Source organism: Anopheles marshallii, chromosome 3 (assembly GCF_943734725.1).
Source record: "Anopheles marshallii chromosome 3, idAnoMarsDA_429_01, whole genome shotgun sequence".
In the NCBI taxonomy this organism is placed as follows: Eukaryota; Metazoa; Arthropoda; class Insecta; order Diptera; family Culicidae; genus Anopheles; species Anopheles marshallii.
Window position 1 is genome coordinate 56,700,915 of NC_071327.1, and position 16,512 is coordinate 56,717,426.

General features: G+C 44.5%; 1 protein-coding gene across 1 annotated transcript; it reads right to left on the bottom strand.

Moving 5' to 3' along the window:
* Window positions 1–11,061: 11,061 nt before the first annotated feature.
* Window positions 11,062–16,208, bottom strand: LOC128712255 (cyclin-T). The gene is made up of 9 exons (XM_053807151.1): window positions 16,027–16,208; window positions 15,766–15,883; window positions 15,488–15,698; window positions 15,355–15,400; window positions 15,202–15,292; window positions 14,953–15,114; window positions 14,728–14,881; window positions 11,612–14,652; window positions 11,062–11,523 (listed from the first exon to the last, which is right to left on the bottom strand). Exons 1-9 carry the CDS (start codon window positions 16,206–16,208, stop codon window positions 11,062–11,064), a joined length of 4,467 nt encoding a protein of 1,488 aa, XP_053663126.1.
* Window positions 16,209–16,512: the final 304 nt, after the last annotated feature.

The following is a 16,512-nucleotide window of genomic DNA, read 5'->3' on the forward strand; positions in this document are numbered from 1 at the left end:
CTAACAAAAATGGCGATCTGAAACACTTGCACCCGGCAGTCGGTTTTAACTGCACTCGATGTCAGTAAACCATCAATCATTTGCGAGAGAAAGTGTTTTTTTGTTGATGAGAAAATATTCAATAAACAGCGTCATCGTTTGCGCTTAACCAAGACCAATGTTTTGACGCTCTTTAGCATTGTGTTTTTGTTATCTGTTGCTTACGTATTACACAACGCAAATATTATGCATAAAAATATGGGGGGGGGGTTGAAAATCGTCGTAAAAATAATGGTCGTTTCAGCCTAAGCTCATCCGGTAACATCCGACGTAACTGTTTCGTTCCACAACCCGTAAAGCTATGGCTAAATTAAGATGACGCTTTTAAAATTCCCAAACTGGATCCAATCAACATCGCGACCGAAGACGTATGTTTATTTCACTTTTATTTGACTAGCGAACCTGTTTTTGCTCACTAACCCATTCCAGTTTACCCACGTACACATTTCGCAACAGTTCGCGACCGTGAACCAACCCAAAACATGCGGCATTTGGTCTACCCCCGACCATCAGCTGGAAATGCATTCTCGCGCGCCCAACTTAAGCCGCCGCACACTAAGCCCAACCGCTAATCTCCATCTTGCACAGCGCGCTGCACTGGTCGGGAATAATCTTCCCTTGCATCAAAAGCTGCACACCACGACCCGTGGAGGGGAGGGGAGAAACGTGATCGAGGCCGAGGGACGGAGGTGCTGGAAACGGAAAACTGCACCGAAGGTGAGCAACTTTTTCTAAGCACCCGTGGCCATGTGCCTCATTTTCCTTCCTTCGCCGATCGTACCGAACGGTGCCGCGGAACAGCATAAGCCGTTAGTTGATCGCGCAACAGCATCCACGCTGCAAGCCGCTGGCACCGTGACCGATTATTGACTCCCAGCATAACACCTGGCCGGTTCGGGTCGCGTGTGTGTGTGCGAGTGTCTGCCAACGGGTCGATATGGTGTAAAAAAGCCGTCACTTCGCTTACCATCCCATGTTGATTGTTTTGAGAAAGAGAGGTGGCGAACAAGTGGCAGTGTGAAACGAAAGGAACCGCATGTGGTGGTGTAAGTTAGGTGTGCACACATTTGCATAATAAAATTATTAAATTAAAACATAGGCCCCAGGTTTTTTGGTCCCCCATCCACAGTTCCCGGCTATAATGCCGGCTAGAAACGGCTCAAAATTCCCATTAACCATTCGCATGGCATGGAAACTTCCCAAACCCCAAACCATCATTAGCATAGCCGCGCTTAGTGTCCGGTATTCCAAGGCTAAGCACACCGGCCGGGGATCGGTGGTTGTCTCACTGGCACCAGCAACTGTCGGCCGGTATCACGTCTGGGTCGCTCATAGTAAGTTGCCCAAGACACCCACCGACCCCGATAAAGAGCGAGTCCGGGGCGTTCACCGACATTTCGGTTCCGATTCAGTTGACTAATGTTACTGTATGGGGTCATACGTTTATAGTACAGCGGTGATTAATGTAGATGATCTTTCCCTTTTGCGTGTAATTGTACCAGTTGCATGTTTATGGACACACGATCCCCGATATATATTGTTTTTTATCGAAAAAACGAATCAAAAACGTTAGAAAATCATATCCGCTTCTCAACAGAAAGATTGAAGTCTTTTGTTATTTTCTCAGCGACGAACCTTTTCAGGCGGGTGGATCGTTAAATAAAAACACCGAACAAGCTTTATTCAGAGGTTATTCGTCTTGAACAAATAATTTTATTGTGTAAATAAGCGTTTTCAAATATATTTTAAGGGATTTGTTTCCGAATGAAGTTAGTCGTTAGATCATGACAAATGTCATATTTAATATTTAACGATAGGCGGAAACGAATGTTTTCTTCTTGTAATAATACGCGTTTACAGTATTTAAGCCAGACCATACACCATTTGTGTATAATTTAACCAAAATTAAACGATAATTGCATTGATGATTCACTTCCTGAATCACTACCGCCCACCGTCCCATTGTGTGTCACTGGCCGGTGGATTAATTAAACATCTAATGGTGAAATAATTGCCAGCCTTATCAACTAGTGGATGTTATAATTTAACCCCCAACCAAACGCTCACCAGCAACAACTTCTAGAACCGTTCGGAATGGAAATATTCACCACCGTAGCTACGGTTGACGTATAAACGATCATAATGACGATTCCTTAGATCGTGCCGTTGGCTTCGATCGGTTAACTAATACTTCCCGCGATTGTCGTCACTGGACACATCGCCACGCGCAACTGCTCCCTTTTCCTTTATCGACACAGTTTCTGGTACGGGTTTGGTGACGGGGATAAAGATAAACCGCTGGAACGCGTGCTGGAACAAAAACCTTGTGGAAGCACAATTCTAAACGATGACTACAGATTTTGCAACCGAATGCATTCCGAATCGATAACACGATCGTTCGTTAGGGGCGGGTCTATTGTTTTGCCGATCACACTGCAATGGTGTGTGTGTGTGTGTATGTCAGCCAGTAATTACGCCAGGAACTGTTTTCTCATCGCAAACAATTGGCGAGGTGCGTGCCTGTGCCAAGGGTTCGTCGCTTACTAGCCAAACGAAAGACTTCAACCATGATGCGTATCTGTTTACTACCGATTGCTCTGTCGACTTTCAAATGTGGACAGGTTTAATGACACGTGGTGTAATTTTTTTACGTTGAATTATTTTAAAAACCAATTTAAACTTAAGCTACCGTTCTAATAGTGCCCCAACATTATAACACATCTGAGCATTAGCATCGTGTAAAACATAACAAAAAAACAGCTTTATTTTTCCACCTAAACCGGCTATCCGTAGTCTATTTCAAGGTTGCGGGCACGGCGCAGACGCAGACAGACACAGACCGTGTCAAATATGAAACGAAAGCAATAAAGCTGCTTTATGAAGCACAAGAAGCGTATCAAAACTGCCAACAGAAGAAGAAGAGGTAGGAAAAAAAAAACACCATTCTCCGAAGGTTCTCAACCAAAAACGCTCAAACACCATAAACATACCCGCCGATCTTCTTCCGTTGCACTTCCTTATGCGCCGTTTTGCCATTTGTTTCTCTTTAGTTCTGCCACCGTGTTTTGTGAAGGATTTTTCGACTGTTTTAAATGACTTTACAACGGCCGCATGGAAGATTCAGGTGAAGGAACCGTGGTGCTGCAAAGGGAGTAACATATTTTCAAAAACCTTTGCCACATCCTTGGCGCGCTAGAGAACCCGCCTCCCTCCACCACCCAACTGGTGGCCTCCCATTCCAAGGCAGGTGGTAGATTTGACCGTCAAAAACAAAAAACTACTCACACTCCGGTTGCCCACCAAACAAGAACACATCGGAAAAGTAGCACACGCACGGAATGGTGTTGTAGAACAAGCAGCCAACGGACTCGCGCTTGCGCGCAGGAAACAAGGAAGGATAGAACACACGGTGTTCAATGGACCAAAAATGATTAATTTGTTTACGATATGATGCTTCGTTACGATTAATGGCAGTGAAAGACTCGACGCATGAAGGAAATATTGTTGCCATCCAAAACAATAAGCTATTATAAATGAATCATTATTTGTTATGCTTCTGGGAGGTGTATTTTCGGTTGTCTATTTCATTCGAGCTATTTCTGATTACACTAAGATTGTGTTATCGTTGCATGTCGCCAAGCTTTGGTTGTTGCGAAGCTTAAGAGATAAGCTATTTCGACCCCAAAATTGAAAGTCAACCTGATAAAACCGGTAAGCGCTTTGTCATTGTTCTATTCTAGAAGTAAATATTACTTAGCTCTTTGTAGGTGTAACAGCAAAAACTCAAATAAACCAGCTTATCTAGCAAAGGCAATCCCATCGTGTAACGCGGCTCGGAATTATGGTCCAACAAGTTTCGTACGAGCAGTAATTGCACAGCCGTTGCGATTACGGGATTGCTCGTCACTTCCCAACCACACAACCTACCATCAGCCAACGTCAGTCACGCTCATCATTTTTCCCATCGACCGTCCAACAATCTAATGATCGACAGATAAATTGTCAACCACCATACTTCATTCCCCATCGCGCAGCGGGAGGGCGCCCCGATTGATAAAAACAAAACACCAAACGCACCAAAAACCATTCACCAACCGTCCCGGATACGCATCCAATTGGCGTTCGTGTATCATCATTGGGGACCATTAATTTTACACGCTTCGAACAAACGCTTTGTGTAAACTCGTGTATATGTGGCCAGGTGTAAGCGACTGTGTGCCGGTACCTTTTCTTGACGCGAAAACGGGGAGAGTACGGGCCGCCGCGTTTGGGGTCGTACTGTACCGGAAAACAGATTTTTAATTGTACGACACGATCGCACACGATCGACGAACGCCGAAACCGGAACACCCCGGTGCCGACCCCGCCAGCGTGCTTGAATATTAAACGCAACGTTGCATGAAATTGCAACTCCTGAATGGTGCACTCCACGCACACATTGTATCGAGGATTTCTCAACACCTTCCACTCCCATCCGGGAGTATGTCGATCAGAAGCACCCCATTGGAGTCTGAACTTTCTAAATCCCCCCAACCTACAGTTCGATCGTCCCAAGGCTAAGGGATATAAAGGTAACACGAAGCAACATAAGTTCCTTATCTGACAAACGGGCGTCAACAACAAACGGCACAGAACAACAGCTGGATTGACAAAAATGTGCGCAAACAAATCAACACCCTGTGCCCATACGCGCTAGCGGTGGTGACGGCGTGATCGTAACAAAAAAAAAGCTTATCTTATCGAAACCGTGTTCGATAAAGGCTTTTGAATATTTGCCCCCCCCCCCAAAAACCACACAAAACCCGTTCCCCCGCACCTCATTCGGTACCTACCTTCATCAGCGCAAATCGTTGGTCATCTTCGAGGGAAAGCATTTTCATCGACATTGTGTTTTGCTAGCAGTAGTAGCGAACTGTGCACTATTTAGTATTGCTCGGCCCTGTTTGCACTGTGTATAAAACTGCTTCTTGGAGCTGTTGAAATGATGGAACAATATAACAATAGCACATAAACACACACACACACACACGCATCCAATCAAGTGCGCGGGATAAAGTATCGATCAGCGTTATTACGTCCGTTCGGTTTACTGATCGATCATTAACCTGGCGGCTTGATTGAGATTACGACTGTGCAACCGTGTCTTATCGATTGTCACCGCGGAAGGAGTGCCCCTTTTACAATTCTTATTTGAGTACGTATTTATTACGGGCTTTTTCAGTTTGCTTTGTGATAAATGACAAGTCTCAAGCTGATTAAGCGAACCAGATGGAATTCTATTGGAACCAACAACATGGCTTATTATGGGTTGACTATGGGGCTTAACAGTCCATCGTCTTAAGATAATGATTTAATCAATCTGATTCATTTCAATACCGCGTTGTTATACATTTTGTAAATTAACATTTTCTTGAGCACATTTTATTTTTTTTTTTTTAAAGTTCATAATTTAAAATCATCTTTCATTGCACTACTGCCTACTTGCACGGTACTTTCCACAATTTTTCTACCAAATCTGTGCATATATTTCGTTTTAAAATCCACCTGCATTAAATTGCCGTTTTTAAAAATGCAACCCACTGGCATCCTGTCATGCAAAGCAAACACGCACTGAATATGGAACACGATCAAAGCATTGCAAGAAACATTTGCACTCTGAAGCTGAACGTACGTACGAAAGAGCTTCCGCTACAGCGAAAGAAGCAACGCACAGAACGGTGCAAAAGAAAACAGGCACAACACACAAATTCAACCACACAAAACAACACGGCAAAGAGAAACACAAACGAGTGCAACAGTACAGTGCGAGAATGCCGGGCACGCGGCGATACGATTCACGCTTCACAAACGTTCCACGCCGGAACGCCTCAGCCTAGACGCCAAGACAACACGCGTTGGAAAATCCGCACCAAAATACATCCATTTTTCTCTGTAAACGGCACCGACACCTCTTTCCGCGAGTGCATAAATGAATACGGTAAATATCGACGGCACTGCCACAACTGTTCAAATTCACACACGGTTTCAAGGTACGTAGTTGGTTTTGTTTCCGTTTCGATCTGGCTGGTTGTCTTCTTAACACACTCGTGCTTAAATTAAATTGAATTTTGTACGCTTGATGTTGATCTGTACACCGAACGGCAAAACACAACTCGCCACCGATCGATAGTCACAATACCCGTCACAGCGATCTTCCTTACGTTCGGCACGTTCGGCGGTTCGTTCGAGAATGCGATGATCCACTAGCGCCACTAGCTTCCGATGGGTGTTGAGGGTATTGCATCTGAAAACCCCTGCAATCGTATAGGGTAGCGTGGGGCCCGATTGCCTGCATGAGCGTCGGTGAATAAACGACCGTTCGCACTGTATAACAGTTGAAGCGGTTTTTCGCTTCGGCACTGTTGAGCAAGGAAATATGTCCAGGGTTTGCGCTGGTCGGGAGGATCCAAGGTTCGGTATTATTATTCGGCGATCATGTGGATCGATCATTCGATGGATACGAACGTCCAGAAAACGGTCATTATCCTTTGGTTAGAGTAGGACAGTTGGACTATAGATCGAGGGATATTGGCGCTCACACCAACAAATTAATTAGGTCCGGGAAGTCAACAATGAAGATATGGAGTTCAAGAAATGGACGAGGTTTGTGGTAAAGTATGTCAGAAAAACTTCCGAATCTCGTTATCTTGGACACCTTTTTGGAGGATTGCGCGTGTGATTGGATTCAAGCTTAAAAATCTGATCTAAGCCAATAATGGGGCAGATCATATCATAAGTTTGAAAGTTTAAGCCTTCAGGCTGTATCTGTCAAATAATTCAGGTATTGGGCTGTTTCGTTCCATACAGATTCGTTTGTTTTGATATTTGCCGAGCAGCTTACCGAAGCTTTCATTAGAAAAAACAATCTAAACCATTTTTTCTAGGCTTAACATTGCTTGTTATTTGTATGGGGAGCTGTAAGCGGATAAGCCTGGAAACGTCAAAACTCATACAAAAAAAACTGGCTTAGAGTACGATTTCGACCCATGTTGTATAGCGACGTTGATCTCTAGCGATCCGAGATCACCGTTGTATGGAAATATTTAAATTGGTGAAATAGCATATATGTAACGGAAATGAATTGGTAGAAATTATTAAAAAATATCAAAAATATCATTCGAGGATATCTTTCGCAAGGATTAGGGACGTGTTGGATGCTAATTGAGCTACGAAAGTTCAATGAATACACCATTTTAAATGAAATAAAACAAAACACAATTATTACGTTCGCCTTTGTTTAAATGTAACGGCACAACCTGTGAGAAAACAACACGTACACTAAACTTCCATTGTTCATTACTTATTTGGTTTACTATATTTTCAACACATTTTTCAAAACATTTTTAATGTAGATAGTTTTTTTTTACAGTTTTAAGCAACCAAATGAACAGGAATTCCTTTCTGGACGCTTACTTTCATTACTCACACTGTGATAACTTGAATGCCTATAGCATCATCTTGCATGCAATTCACACTGTAACGGATAACGATTCAGTATACGCTGGGACAAACAAATGTTCTACCAAAGCAACAAAACCCACAGTTTCATACTTAACTAAAAGGACGAAACGAAACGTGCAGTAAATTACATACCCTAATTTATTTTACTTAAACAAAGGATGGGAAAACATAGGTAGGACAATTTGTTACTAAAATACACATTCTTAAACAGATAAATTAAGCTTAAATAATATACACGATTAAGTTTATACCTTTCGTTCGATAGTTTTTGTTGTTGTTTGTATCTGTTCTTTGTTTTATTTCCATTTGTTTCGCTCACGCCTGCACGTGACGGGTGTTTTTGCATATATTTGCGCGGATCGATCGCTTACTTATCGTATCGCGTGCATGCGCAGGATTTAGGTATGCTTTAGGTTTACGCCGATCAACATTCTGGGATGAGGAGGTGAGTGGCTCATGCACAACATCCTTTTCTCCATTCGATTCCGTGTTTGTATTTTCTTTGTAGATTAGTTGATTTCCGTTAAATAGTTTGCTTGTAAGTTGGTTACTACCTTTTCCCAAAATCCTCTATACCGCTTGAACTATTGCAAATGCATTCCTGCTCTTCAGTACCACTCGAGCTGGTAAATGAAAGAATCTCACTTATCTTCACGCGCAATAAACAGCCCATTGCCAACTGTCGAGAATGAAAATTACGGTTGCATTTCCATAGATTGAACGTTTTATACTCGGAATGGAGGAGCAAGCATCTCTGGTCACATCTTCGTTTGAGGTCGATTGCCGATTGCGAACCAAATATTTATGTTGTTTTCGAAACTATCTTCTGCTTGAACCAGCGCTTATGGTTTATGGGTAGTTTTTTTATTTTTGTAACAAATCCGTATTATATATTTCTTTGAATATTTCGTCTCCGGTTTCTTTATCATTTCGACCTCTGTTTCTTATCTTTTCTCATTCTCACTCTCATGGACTAACTATCGCGCTGTTGGCGAATTCCTCCACCTTAAACCGTTTCATCATCTACTAAAGTTTCCATCTAATTCAGACTTATCAGTTCGAGTGTTTTGTTGTGTATAGTTTTCTTTGTTAAATGTGTTTAGTGTTTCTGTGCATACGGGAATTTAGCGCAACAGTGTACTTCTGAAGTATTTTTTTGTTTGCTTGTTTTATTCGACTATTAGTTATAGCAAAGGGTGTTTGTGTATGTTTGCCTTTAATTTTCTCTAGCCATTATGTAGTTGAATAGTATTTACTTAGTTGCTTTACGTGTGTGTGTGTGTGGCGATAATCAATGGGAAATATCGCATACACGTGTGTGTGCGTGTGTGTGTAGGATTCATCAACCCCTCGTACGTTTGTTCTATTGCTTTTCCCACAGTTCCGCAGCCTTATCATATTTACGTACGATTTGGGGAGGGGAGAGAGGCTCTGTTTTGTAAGCATTCAGTGCGCCCGACCCACGTGATATTATTGGTAATGCGAGTAGATTGTACTGGATTATTTAGCTCCTAGCGTAATGGTTCTGAACAAGAAGGTAAGCATCCAAGAGTGAGTAAATGTTGTAATATGCACAAATCTTACGTACGCTCCAGCTCATCCTTTATTTGCCGCACTCCACGTTAAACGCCTCTGGTAAACACAGTACAGGATCCAGCAGTGCCCCGCCGGTGGCTATGGGGTTGAGTACAAATAGCAGCAACATTATCGTAATCCACCAGTTGGAAACATACCTTCGCTGCGAACCGCCCCACACATTGCCTAATTGATATATCTGCTGTACCTTCGTTTTGATCAATTTTGTAATTTTTGAATAACTTTTCGCAGTGTAGAACCGTTTCTCCGCTATAGTAGATTAATGTTTGTGTGTTTTTTTGTCTTGAGTTTTATTTTTTAAGTTTTTTTTTGTATTTTGTTTTGATAATATCATTAACCCCTCGTACAACTTCAACGAGTCTGACTCGTTGGCAAAATTTTGAAGCCTAACCCAAGTGGAGCTGATTCTGTTCGGTGTGTTACGGTGTTAAATTGGTTACGGATAAGCTTTATTCGTGTCAGTCATTGTATTTTCTTTATCGGAAATTTCACTAATCGTTAAAAGATACTTTTTCCGTCCAAAGAATTGACTATGTCCGACCAAACCCTGTGCAAAATCCCAATACGAACCAATCTTCCGTAACAAAATACGTGGTAAAATAAGTCTAGTAAGCCAGAAATGGCAGGCATGACCTAGCAGATCGTTACGCCAAGAAGAATAAATGAAAGTGGTCATTTTGATCTATTATGAACGAACTTAGCCAGAACGTCGACCCATTTCCATCGCAAAAACTAAATGACCATCTGCAAAGTATTTAACATGCGTGTAACGATCGTTAAATCAAATAGCAAGAAGAAGAATAAGCACAAAGAGTTAATGCATCGTTTAGAAATCGGAAATGCGCTTCTAAGAAGTATTCCAATGTGAATAAACACAACATAGGCGTGCGCCCATAGCATTACAAATGTCGAATCAGTTTTTGTTTGCAATTTTGTCTATATCGTTTGACAATCATAAGAGATTTTCTTCTTTAAATCGAATTGTTTTACTAACTTAAACTAAACCGTCAAAATCTCTCACACGGACATATCCGATGTCTTTCTATCGATTTTTTTTGTTACAATCTTTTAAGTGTTTTCCTTACTGTGTACCGTGCAACATAGGTAAATAAACCCAATATCCGTCCGTTTGGCAGAAATATCCATTCCCATTCTTGACGCTATATGATTGCCCCCGGGGGAAGGGTGACTGCTTGCTAACAACTTGCAACAGGGATCAAAACAACAATTTGAACGCGTGTGTCATTCGCGATATTATCTACCGATACGCTCATATCGTATCGTACGTATTCCACTTAATACGGTTATGCTAGACCGCCTTACAGAGCCTAGAGTTAAAATTAAACTGTCACAAACTAGTATAGTAATTTGGACATTTGAAACGATCATCCATTATCGCTCTCGGAAATGTTACGCCGAGGTTCCTGCTTGTCGTTGCGTTAGCGCAAAATCATTAACATTAACTGTAGCTAAAAATAGGTATGCAAAAAAAAGCTAGCTGCAAAGAACGACACTTGGTAAACATTTAACAGTACTTTTTTTAGTCCTTCTTGTCGATCGCAGTGTTTTATATATCTGTAATCAAATAATTATAAAATAGACTACTAAAAATCCTTTCCGATTCACGGCGGACGGTACCACATCGCTGCAAATGTGGCTAGACTATTGTGTTCCGCACGTTTGTATGCTCATGCGATCGCAATCTTGTAGTGTAACCTACACTTAAACGAAATGTTGAACCTTTTACAGTCGAAAGTAATAAATTGCTTCGAACTATATACATCAAAAAAGTTTTAACAAAACTGGACCGAAGATAAACGCTTCCATACGTACTCCTAGAACTCACAGCAATGCGGCAGACAACAGACACATAAAGAACGCATAGAGCTGTGGTTCTACTGTTTTTGTTAGTGAAGCGCAATCATCTTATTTTTTACCAGCACCACCACTGCCCTGATTGGTGGCCGTTCCCGCACCGGATCCTCCACCGTAGTAGTACGGTGGCAGTGAGGACGATTGCATGCCCACCGGGCCTGCTTGTCCAGGAATCTTACCAATCATGCCTGCGCCAACGCCACCCCCGGATGCGTTCATCAACATCGAACTGGCACCGGAAGCCGCCATTTGCTGCTGAAACTGTTGCTGCTGCTGTTGGCCGAATTGACCATATTGGGAATAGTACTGTTGCTGTTGCTGCTGTTGCTGTTGGAGTGATGCAACCGATTGCTGGTAGTCGAACCCACCCTGATGATTATATCCGTGCAGGCCTGGTAGTATTCCGGCTGCGGCTGCCATAGGGGCGGTTACAGCCGTCATGGATTGGTTTGCATTGTAGATACCGTACTGCTGTTGCGGTTGGGATTGCTGCTGCGGTAAAGTTGATAGATTCTAAAGACGATAAGGCACATTTTAACGCTAGGCCATATAATCAATCTTATCCGAAACAAAATAATAAATTAAAAGTTTCTTCACCTACCTTGCTGGATGACTTGCTACTATTGTTTCCGGGAGCCACTAAACCACCACCATTTTGACGATTTCCGTGTTCCGAAGATGAGCTAGATGACTTCGATTTACTTTTCTCACGATCCTTTTTTTTACTACTACTATTACTACTGCCACTACCGATAGCATTGGGACCTCCCATCCCCATGATTGCTCCTAGTCCGCCCATGCCCACATTTCCTCCAGCAGGACCAACCGCACCACTAAGATGTGGACCACCGCCTCCAATTGCCTCGCTTGTAGCGCTGACATTGTAGTGTTCTATTTTATCCTTGGAAATTTTCAATTTTAAGGACGCCGATCCGCCACCAACACCAGCACTGGAAGAACTACCCGCGCCAGAAACACCATGACCCGATGCACCATGGGAACCTCCGGCTGATGACGATGCGCCGCCTGTTGCCGGACCACCAGGTAATGAGGACGAACCGGACAATCGGTCCTTTGGAATTTTTATCTTTAATCCATCATTTCCCGTACCAGATCCGCCGGAACCTCCCGAACCGGAAGCATGTGATCCAACTCCATCCAACACTGGCGGGATGATCGCACGGTTAAGTTTGATCTTAATCGGGCCCGGTGGTGGCTGTGGATCCTGGGCCGAATGTGAACCGTACGGATGGCCACTACCGATACTACCACCACCACCGGAAACATTCTCCGATCCCGCACCTGACCCCGAATGGTGATCTCCTTTCTCCCGATGTTCACGATCCCGATGCTTGTCTTTGTCTTTTTTGTGCTTTTTCTTCTCCTCGCGATCGCGATCCTTCGTCTTGTCCTTTTCTTTGTGCTTGTGCTTTTCCTTCTTCTTTTTCTTTTCCGATTTAGACCTATGACTACCTGCACCCTGGTCCGTGTCTGGATCGGAAGCCGTTGAGGCCGTTGTACCTAGTGTGGGTTGTGTAGTAGGATCAATCACGGCAGCAACACCCGGTACTGGTTGTACGTTCGCTGGCGGCGGAACACTGGCAGAAGTATCACTCGCAAGGTTAGCATTTGTAGTTACCCATGGATAGGAAGGTGGAACCACACCGGATGGTACCGAATCGCCCGCACCACCAACCTGCAACTGTTGCTGACCGGCGGACTGTGGCGGAAGTCCGTGCAAATTATCCATCGCAGTCATTTGTGGTTTCGTGTCCATAGCTAACGGTGCACTGCCGCTCGTATCGATTGGCTTTGTATCGGTAACATCAGACCGTGCCCCACCGGCCGGTGCCTCATTCGTACCGTAAAGGGAGCCGAATTTTGGCGTCTCGCTGAACAAACTTTCCTTCAGTAAACTGCTAACGAGCGCTGCGTTCGTCTCGATGCCGTTAATTGTGTTGCTAAAAATGCCACCACTTTTTGCCAGCGTCGACGGTTTCGAGTCACTCAGCAGCGGTTGCGAAAGCAGCGAGCTGTCGTTAAAGTTGAACAGCGACGAGGAATCGTCCATCTTGTCGAACGTGCTGGCCAGATCGAAGGAGGAGTTAAACAGCTGGTCTGAAGGCGATCCAGAAGAGAGAAACGATGAGTTGGATGGTTCAGTTCGACGTACTTTCTGCTCTCGAAAATCGGTCCCATCGTCTTGCCGAATCTGTTCGTTGCTCGGATGCGGCCGTTTCGCTTGCGAGGACATGCTGCTAGTGCTGGTATTAGCGGCGCTACTTGCTGCTCCCATCGAACCACCAGGCGCTCCATTACCGGAAAGATTGCCAAGCGACGAACCATCGCTGGCGGCTAGTACATTCGGAGGTAAACCCGATCCGTCTAGTGATCGTTTTAAATTGTGGCTAGGGTGAATATTACTACTGCTACTACCGTTATTGCTACCAGTGTTACTAACGTTACTATTGCCACCGACCATCGGAAGAGCGCTGGAGGACCCCGGTGGCATTAGCGATTTTTTGTCGTGTCCCATTAGCTGATGCTTGCTAGAAACTATTGGTTGCTGTACATTGAGCCCCGAAGAGGCATCCAGACGGCGTTCTTTCTTCTGTGCATCAGAGCGCGATGGTCCCATTGTCGAACCGTGATGCTGTTGAAGCTGTTGCTTTTTGCCGCTAGGACTACCCTTCGGTGGTTTTAGCAATCGATCGGATGTTGCACCGGCCGTTACATTACCGTAGTGGCCACTCGATCGTGATTTACTCGGCGGTAAGTTCTGCAACGATTCGTTTTGCGAATCTTTCCAGTCAGGGCTGAAGATTGACGATGGTTTGTTTTGTTTTGGCGGTGTACACATCTGCATCGGATCGGTTAAGCGTCCTATCGATTCGTCAAGCAATCGGAAGGAAGATGATTCCGTTTTTGGCTGATTACTGCTACTACTGCCTGCACTCGATGACGATTGCTGCTCAGCTAGGGGAAGATTCGATGCACGGCCACTGATCGATTGGTTGTAGCTTGGCGGATGAGAAAAGAGAGATGAAGGTTGCTGCTGAGACGCTTGCTGTTGATGTTTCGCGTTATAGTTAGGTGCTACGGAGCCTGACGTTGAAGAAGTTGACTGCGGTTTCGGTGCTAGTTTCTGCCCACTGCTACTGTGCCGTTCCGCCTTCATCTGGTTGTAACCGGAATGCATGGACGATGAAGAACCGGATGACGAGCTTCCACCAGCACCTGTTGCAGCACCTGGACCGCTTGCTTGCTGCATCAGCCCGGAAACAGACGACGGTTGACGGGATTTACTTCCCTCGTGTCCCTGATAGCCACCGGCGCTCGATCGCTGAGACGACACGGCACTGGAAGGGTTAATCAACATAGACGACGACATGCTGCCTCGGTGCGATGGTATCGATGGTGGACCTTTGCTATTATTGCTGCTACTACTACTACTTCCACCGCTTCCATAATGCTGAGGCGGTGCTTGTTGCTGTTGCTGCTGACCCGCCAAACTAGCGGATGACGATAGACCCGCGGATGGTCGCTCGGAACGCGAACGGGATCCCGAACCAGACGACGATGAGGAAGGAATCTTTTGATGGCTCCCGGAAGACGACATTCCGTGCGGTTTCATCATTTCGGCTGGAAATGGTAAGCATGAAATTAGTGTTAGCGTGCCCTAAGAGGGATACCCATGGTTGACAAGAGTTTACTTACAGCTGGAACCCTGCTTAGGACGATGATGACTAGAGGCGGACGATGAGGTCGAACTGCTTTCATCAAGACCGCGCGGTACAGATGATGAGGAAGGTGCAGCCATTAGGCTACTGCTGCTACTACTGCTACCACCTGTTCGTCGACCGGATTCCTCCTGTATATTGGACAGTAAGCATAGGCTATAAATAAACTGACCAACATTTACAATAGAAGAAAGATATGTACCGCTCCCGAATCTGCCCGTATCGATTTCATTTTGCTTTTCAATCTCGTCGGACAGCGATCGAAAATGTGCAGAAACTCGTCCGTCAGCTGCTTCAACAGATCGAGCGTTACCGTCTTGTCCACATAGTGAAACCAGTGGCGACCCTCGTTCGACTGCGGAATCTGGGTATAGCGATACGGTAATGGGAGAGAAAATGGTTCAGTTTACGATCGTTTTACATATCAATGTCTGCGCTTCCCATAACGCACCTCCCATCGGGACCATTTGCAGGCGAGATGAATGCAAAAACAGGCCACGACCGTCGGTTTGTACTGCAGGCACATGGTTGTAAGGTGTAAACTAAAAAAGTTCAACAATGGGTTAAGGTGGTATGTAAATATGAATGTAACTTTTCAACATACCTATTGGATGCCATGAAGTAAGATGTCTGCGCCAAATCTTTGGAAGCTGTAAAAGGAAATGAATGAATTGTTTCATATTCAATTCAACGGGTTAGTACTTAGCGGATGTAACAGGTCTGCTAATGGATATTACCTTTCACAAGGTGACAGGTTTTCACTACATGAGTATGGGGATGATCGATGGCCACATCAAACCCTAACGTTTGCAACAGCACATTCTCATTGAACACTAGATCCTGTGCCTGTTCGGCATAGTTTTCCCGCATCGGATCAGGTGCGTCCAGCCCGAGACATATGTGTACGACCTTGATGATGTGTTCCAGCTTGCGTGGTTGTTCTTCGACCTACGGTAAACCATGTCACAATTAGATAGACGATCCATGGGCATAGTTTTTCATTTAGTTTTCTTACTTTTGCTGCTAGGAATAGAGCGGCGGCAGCTATGCTGTTGCGGTGGAATTGTGTGAACGAATGAAATGCATAAAACCGATGCATGTAAACAATGGCCGTGTTGATGCATAATTGAGATCTACGAAAGATAATCAAACTTACATTAATGCTTCAATCGTGTCAATGGCATAATCCGCCTTTTCTCTGGCATCCATTTTGTATGTGTATCGAGTAGCCATTGATGAGAATAAAACTTAATAATAGCATAGAACAGATTCTTACACTTGTAACCGCTGACCCATATCCTGTATCAGGTTGGCAGCACGCTGTCTGTACATAAGCTCTTGATCCGCATCCATGCCACACTTGCGGCTCGGCGAGCTTGCGAGCTGCTCGGCAGTAAAGTACCATTTCGAGTCATCGTTCTTACTCGTCGTTCCGCTCGCGCTACCACCAGAAGCCATCGATGGTTAGGTTCGAGGTGATCGGACGCTTTCCTTTACGCCGACTCGTGATGGGAACAGTGCAAGTACGATTGATGGCTCTATCACCTGAGCACAGGAGAGTCACCAGAGCGTGTCCTCGACAGAAGAATCCTACGTTCTACTCGTTCCGATGCTAAGCAAGCATGCTTTCATACCGGACTTTCTTGATTGATTGTGCCAGAGAGTGTAGTTTGGGATATTTACCTCAGCCACAGCGCGGTACAATGGTGCGGAGACTGTTGTTTATAATTCTGAGTTTATCCATCCGTACCTGGCTCGCGTT

Excerpts from the sequence above, each read along its gene's own strand:
- LOC128712255 (XM_053807151.1), bottom strand. The coding sequence starts at position 16,208 with ATGGCTTCTGGTGGTAGCGCGAGCGGAACGACGAGTAAGAACGATGAC. Across the intron at positions 15,115-15,201 it reads GCAAATGGTCCCGATGGGAG|ATTCCGCAGTCGAACGAGGG; the intron begins GTGCGTTATGGG and ends CGCTATACCCAG. Across the intron at positions 14,882-14,952 it reads TACGGGCAGATTCGGGAGCG|GAGGAATCCGGTCGACGAAC; the intron begins GTACATATCTTT and ends TCCAATATACAG.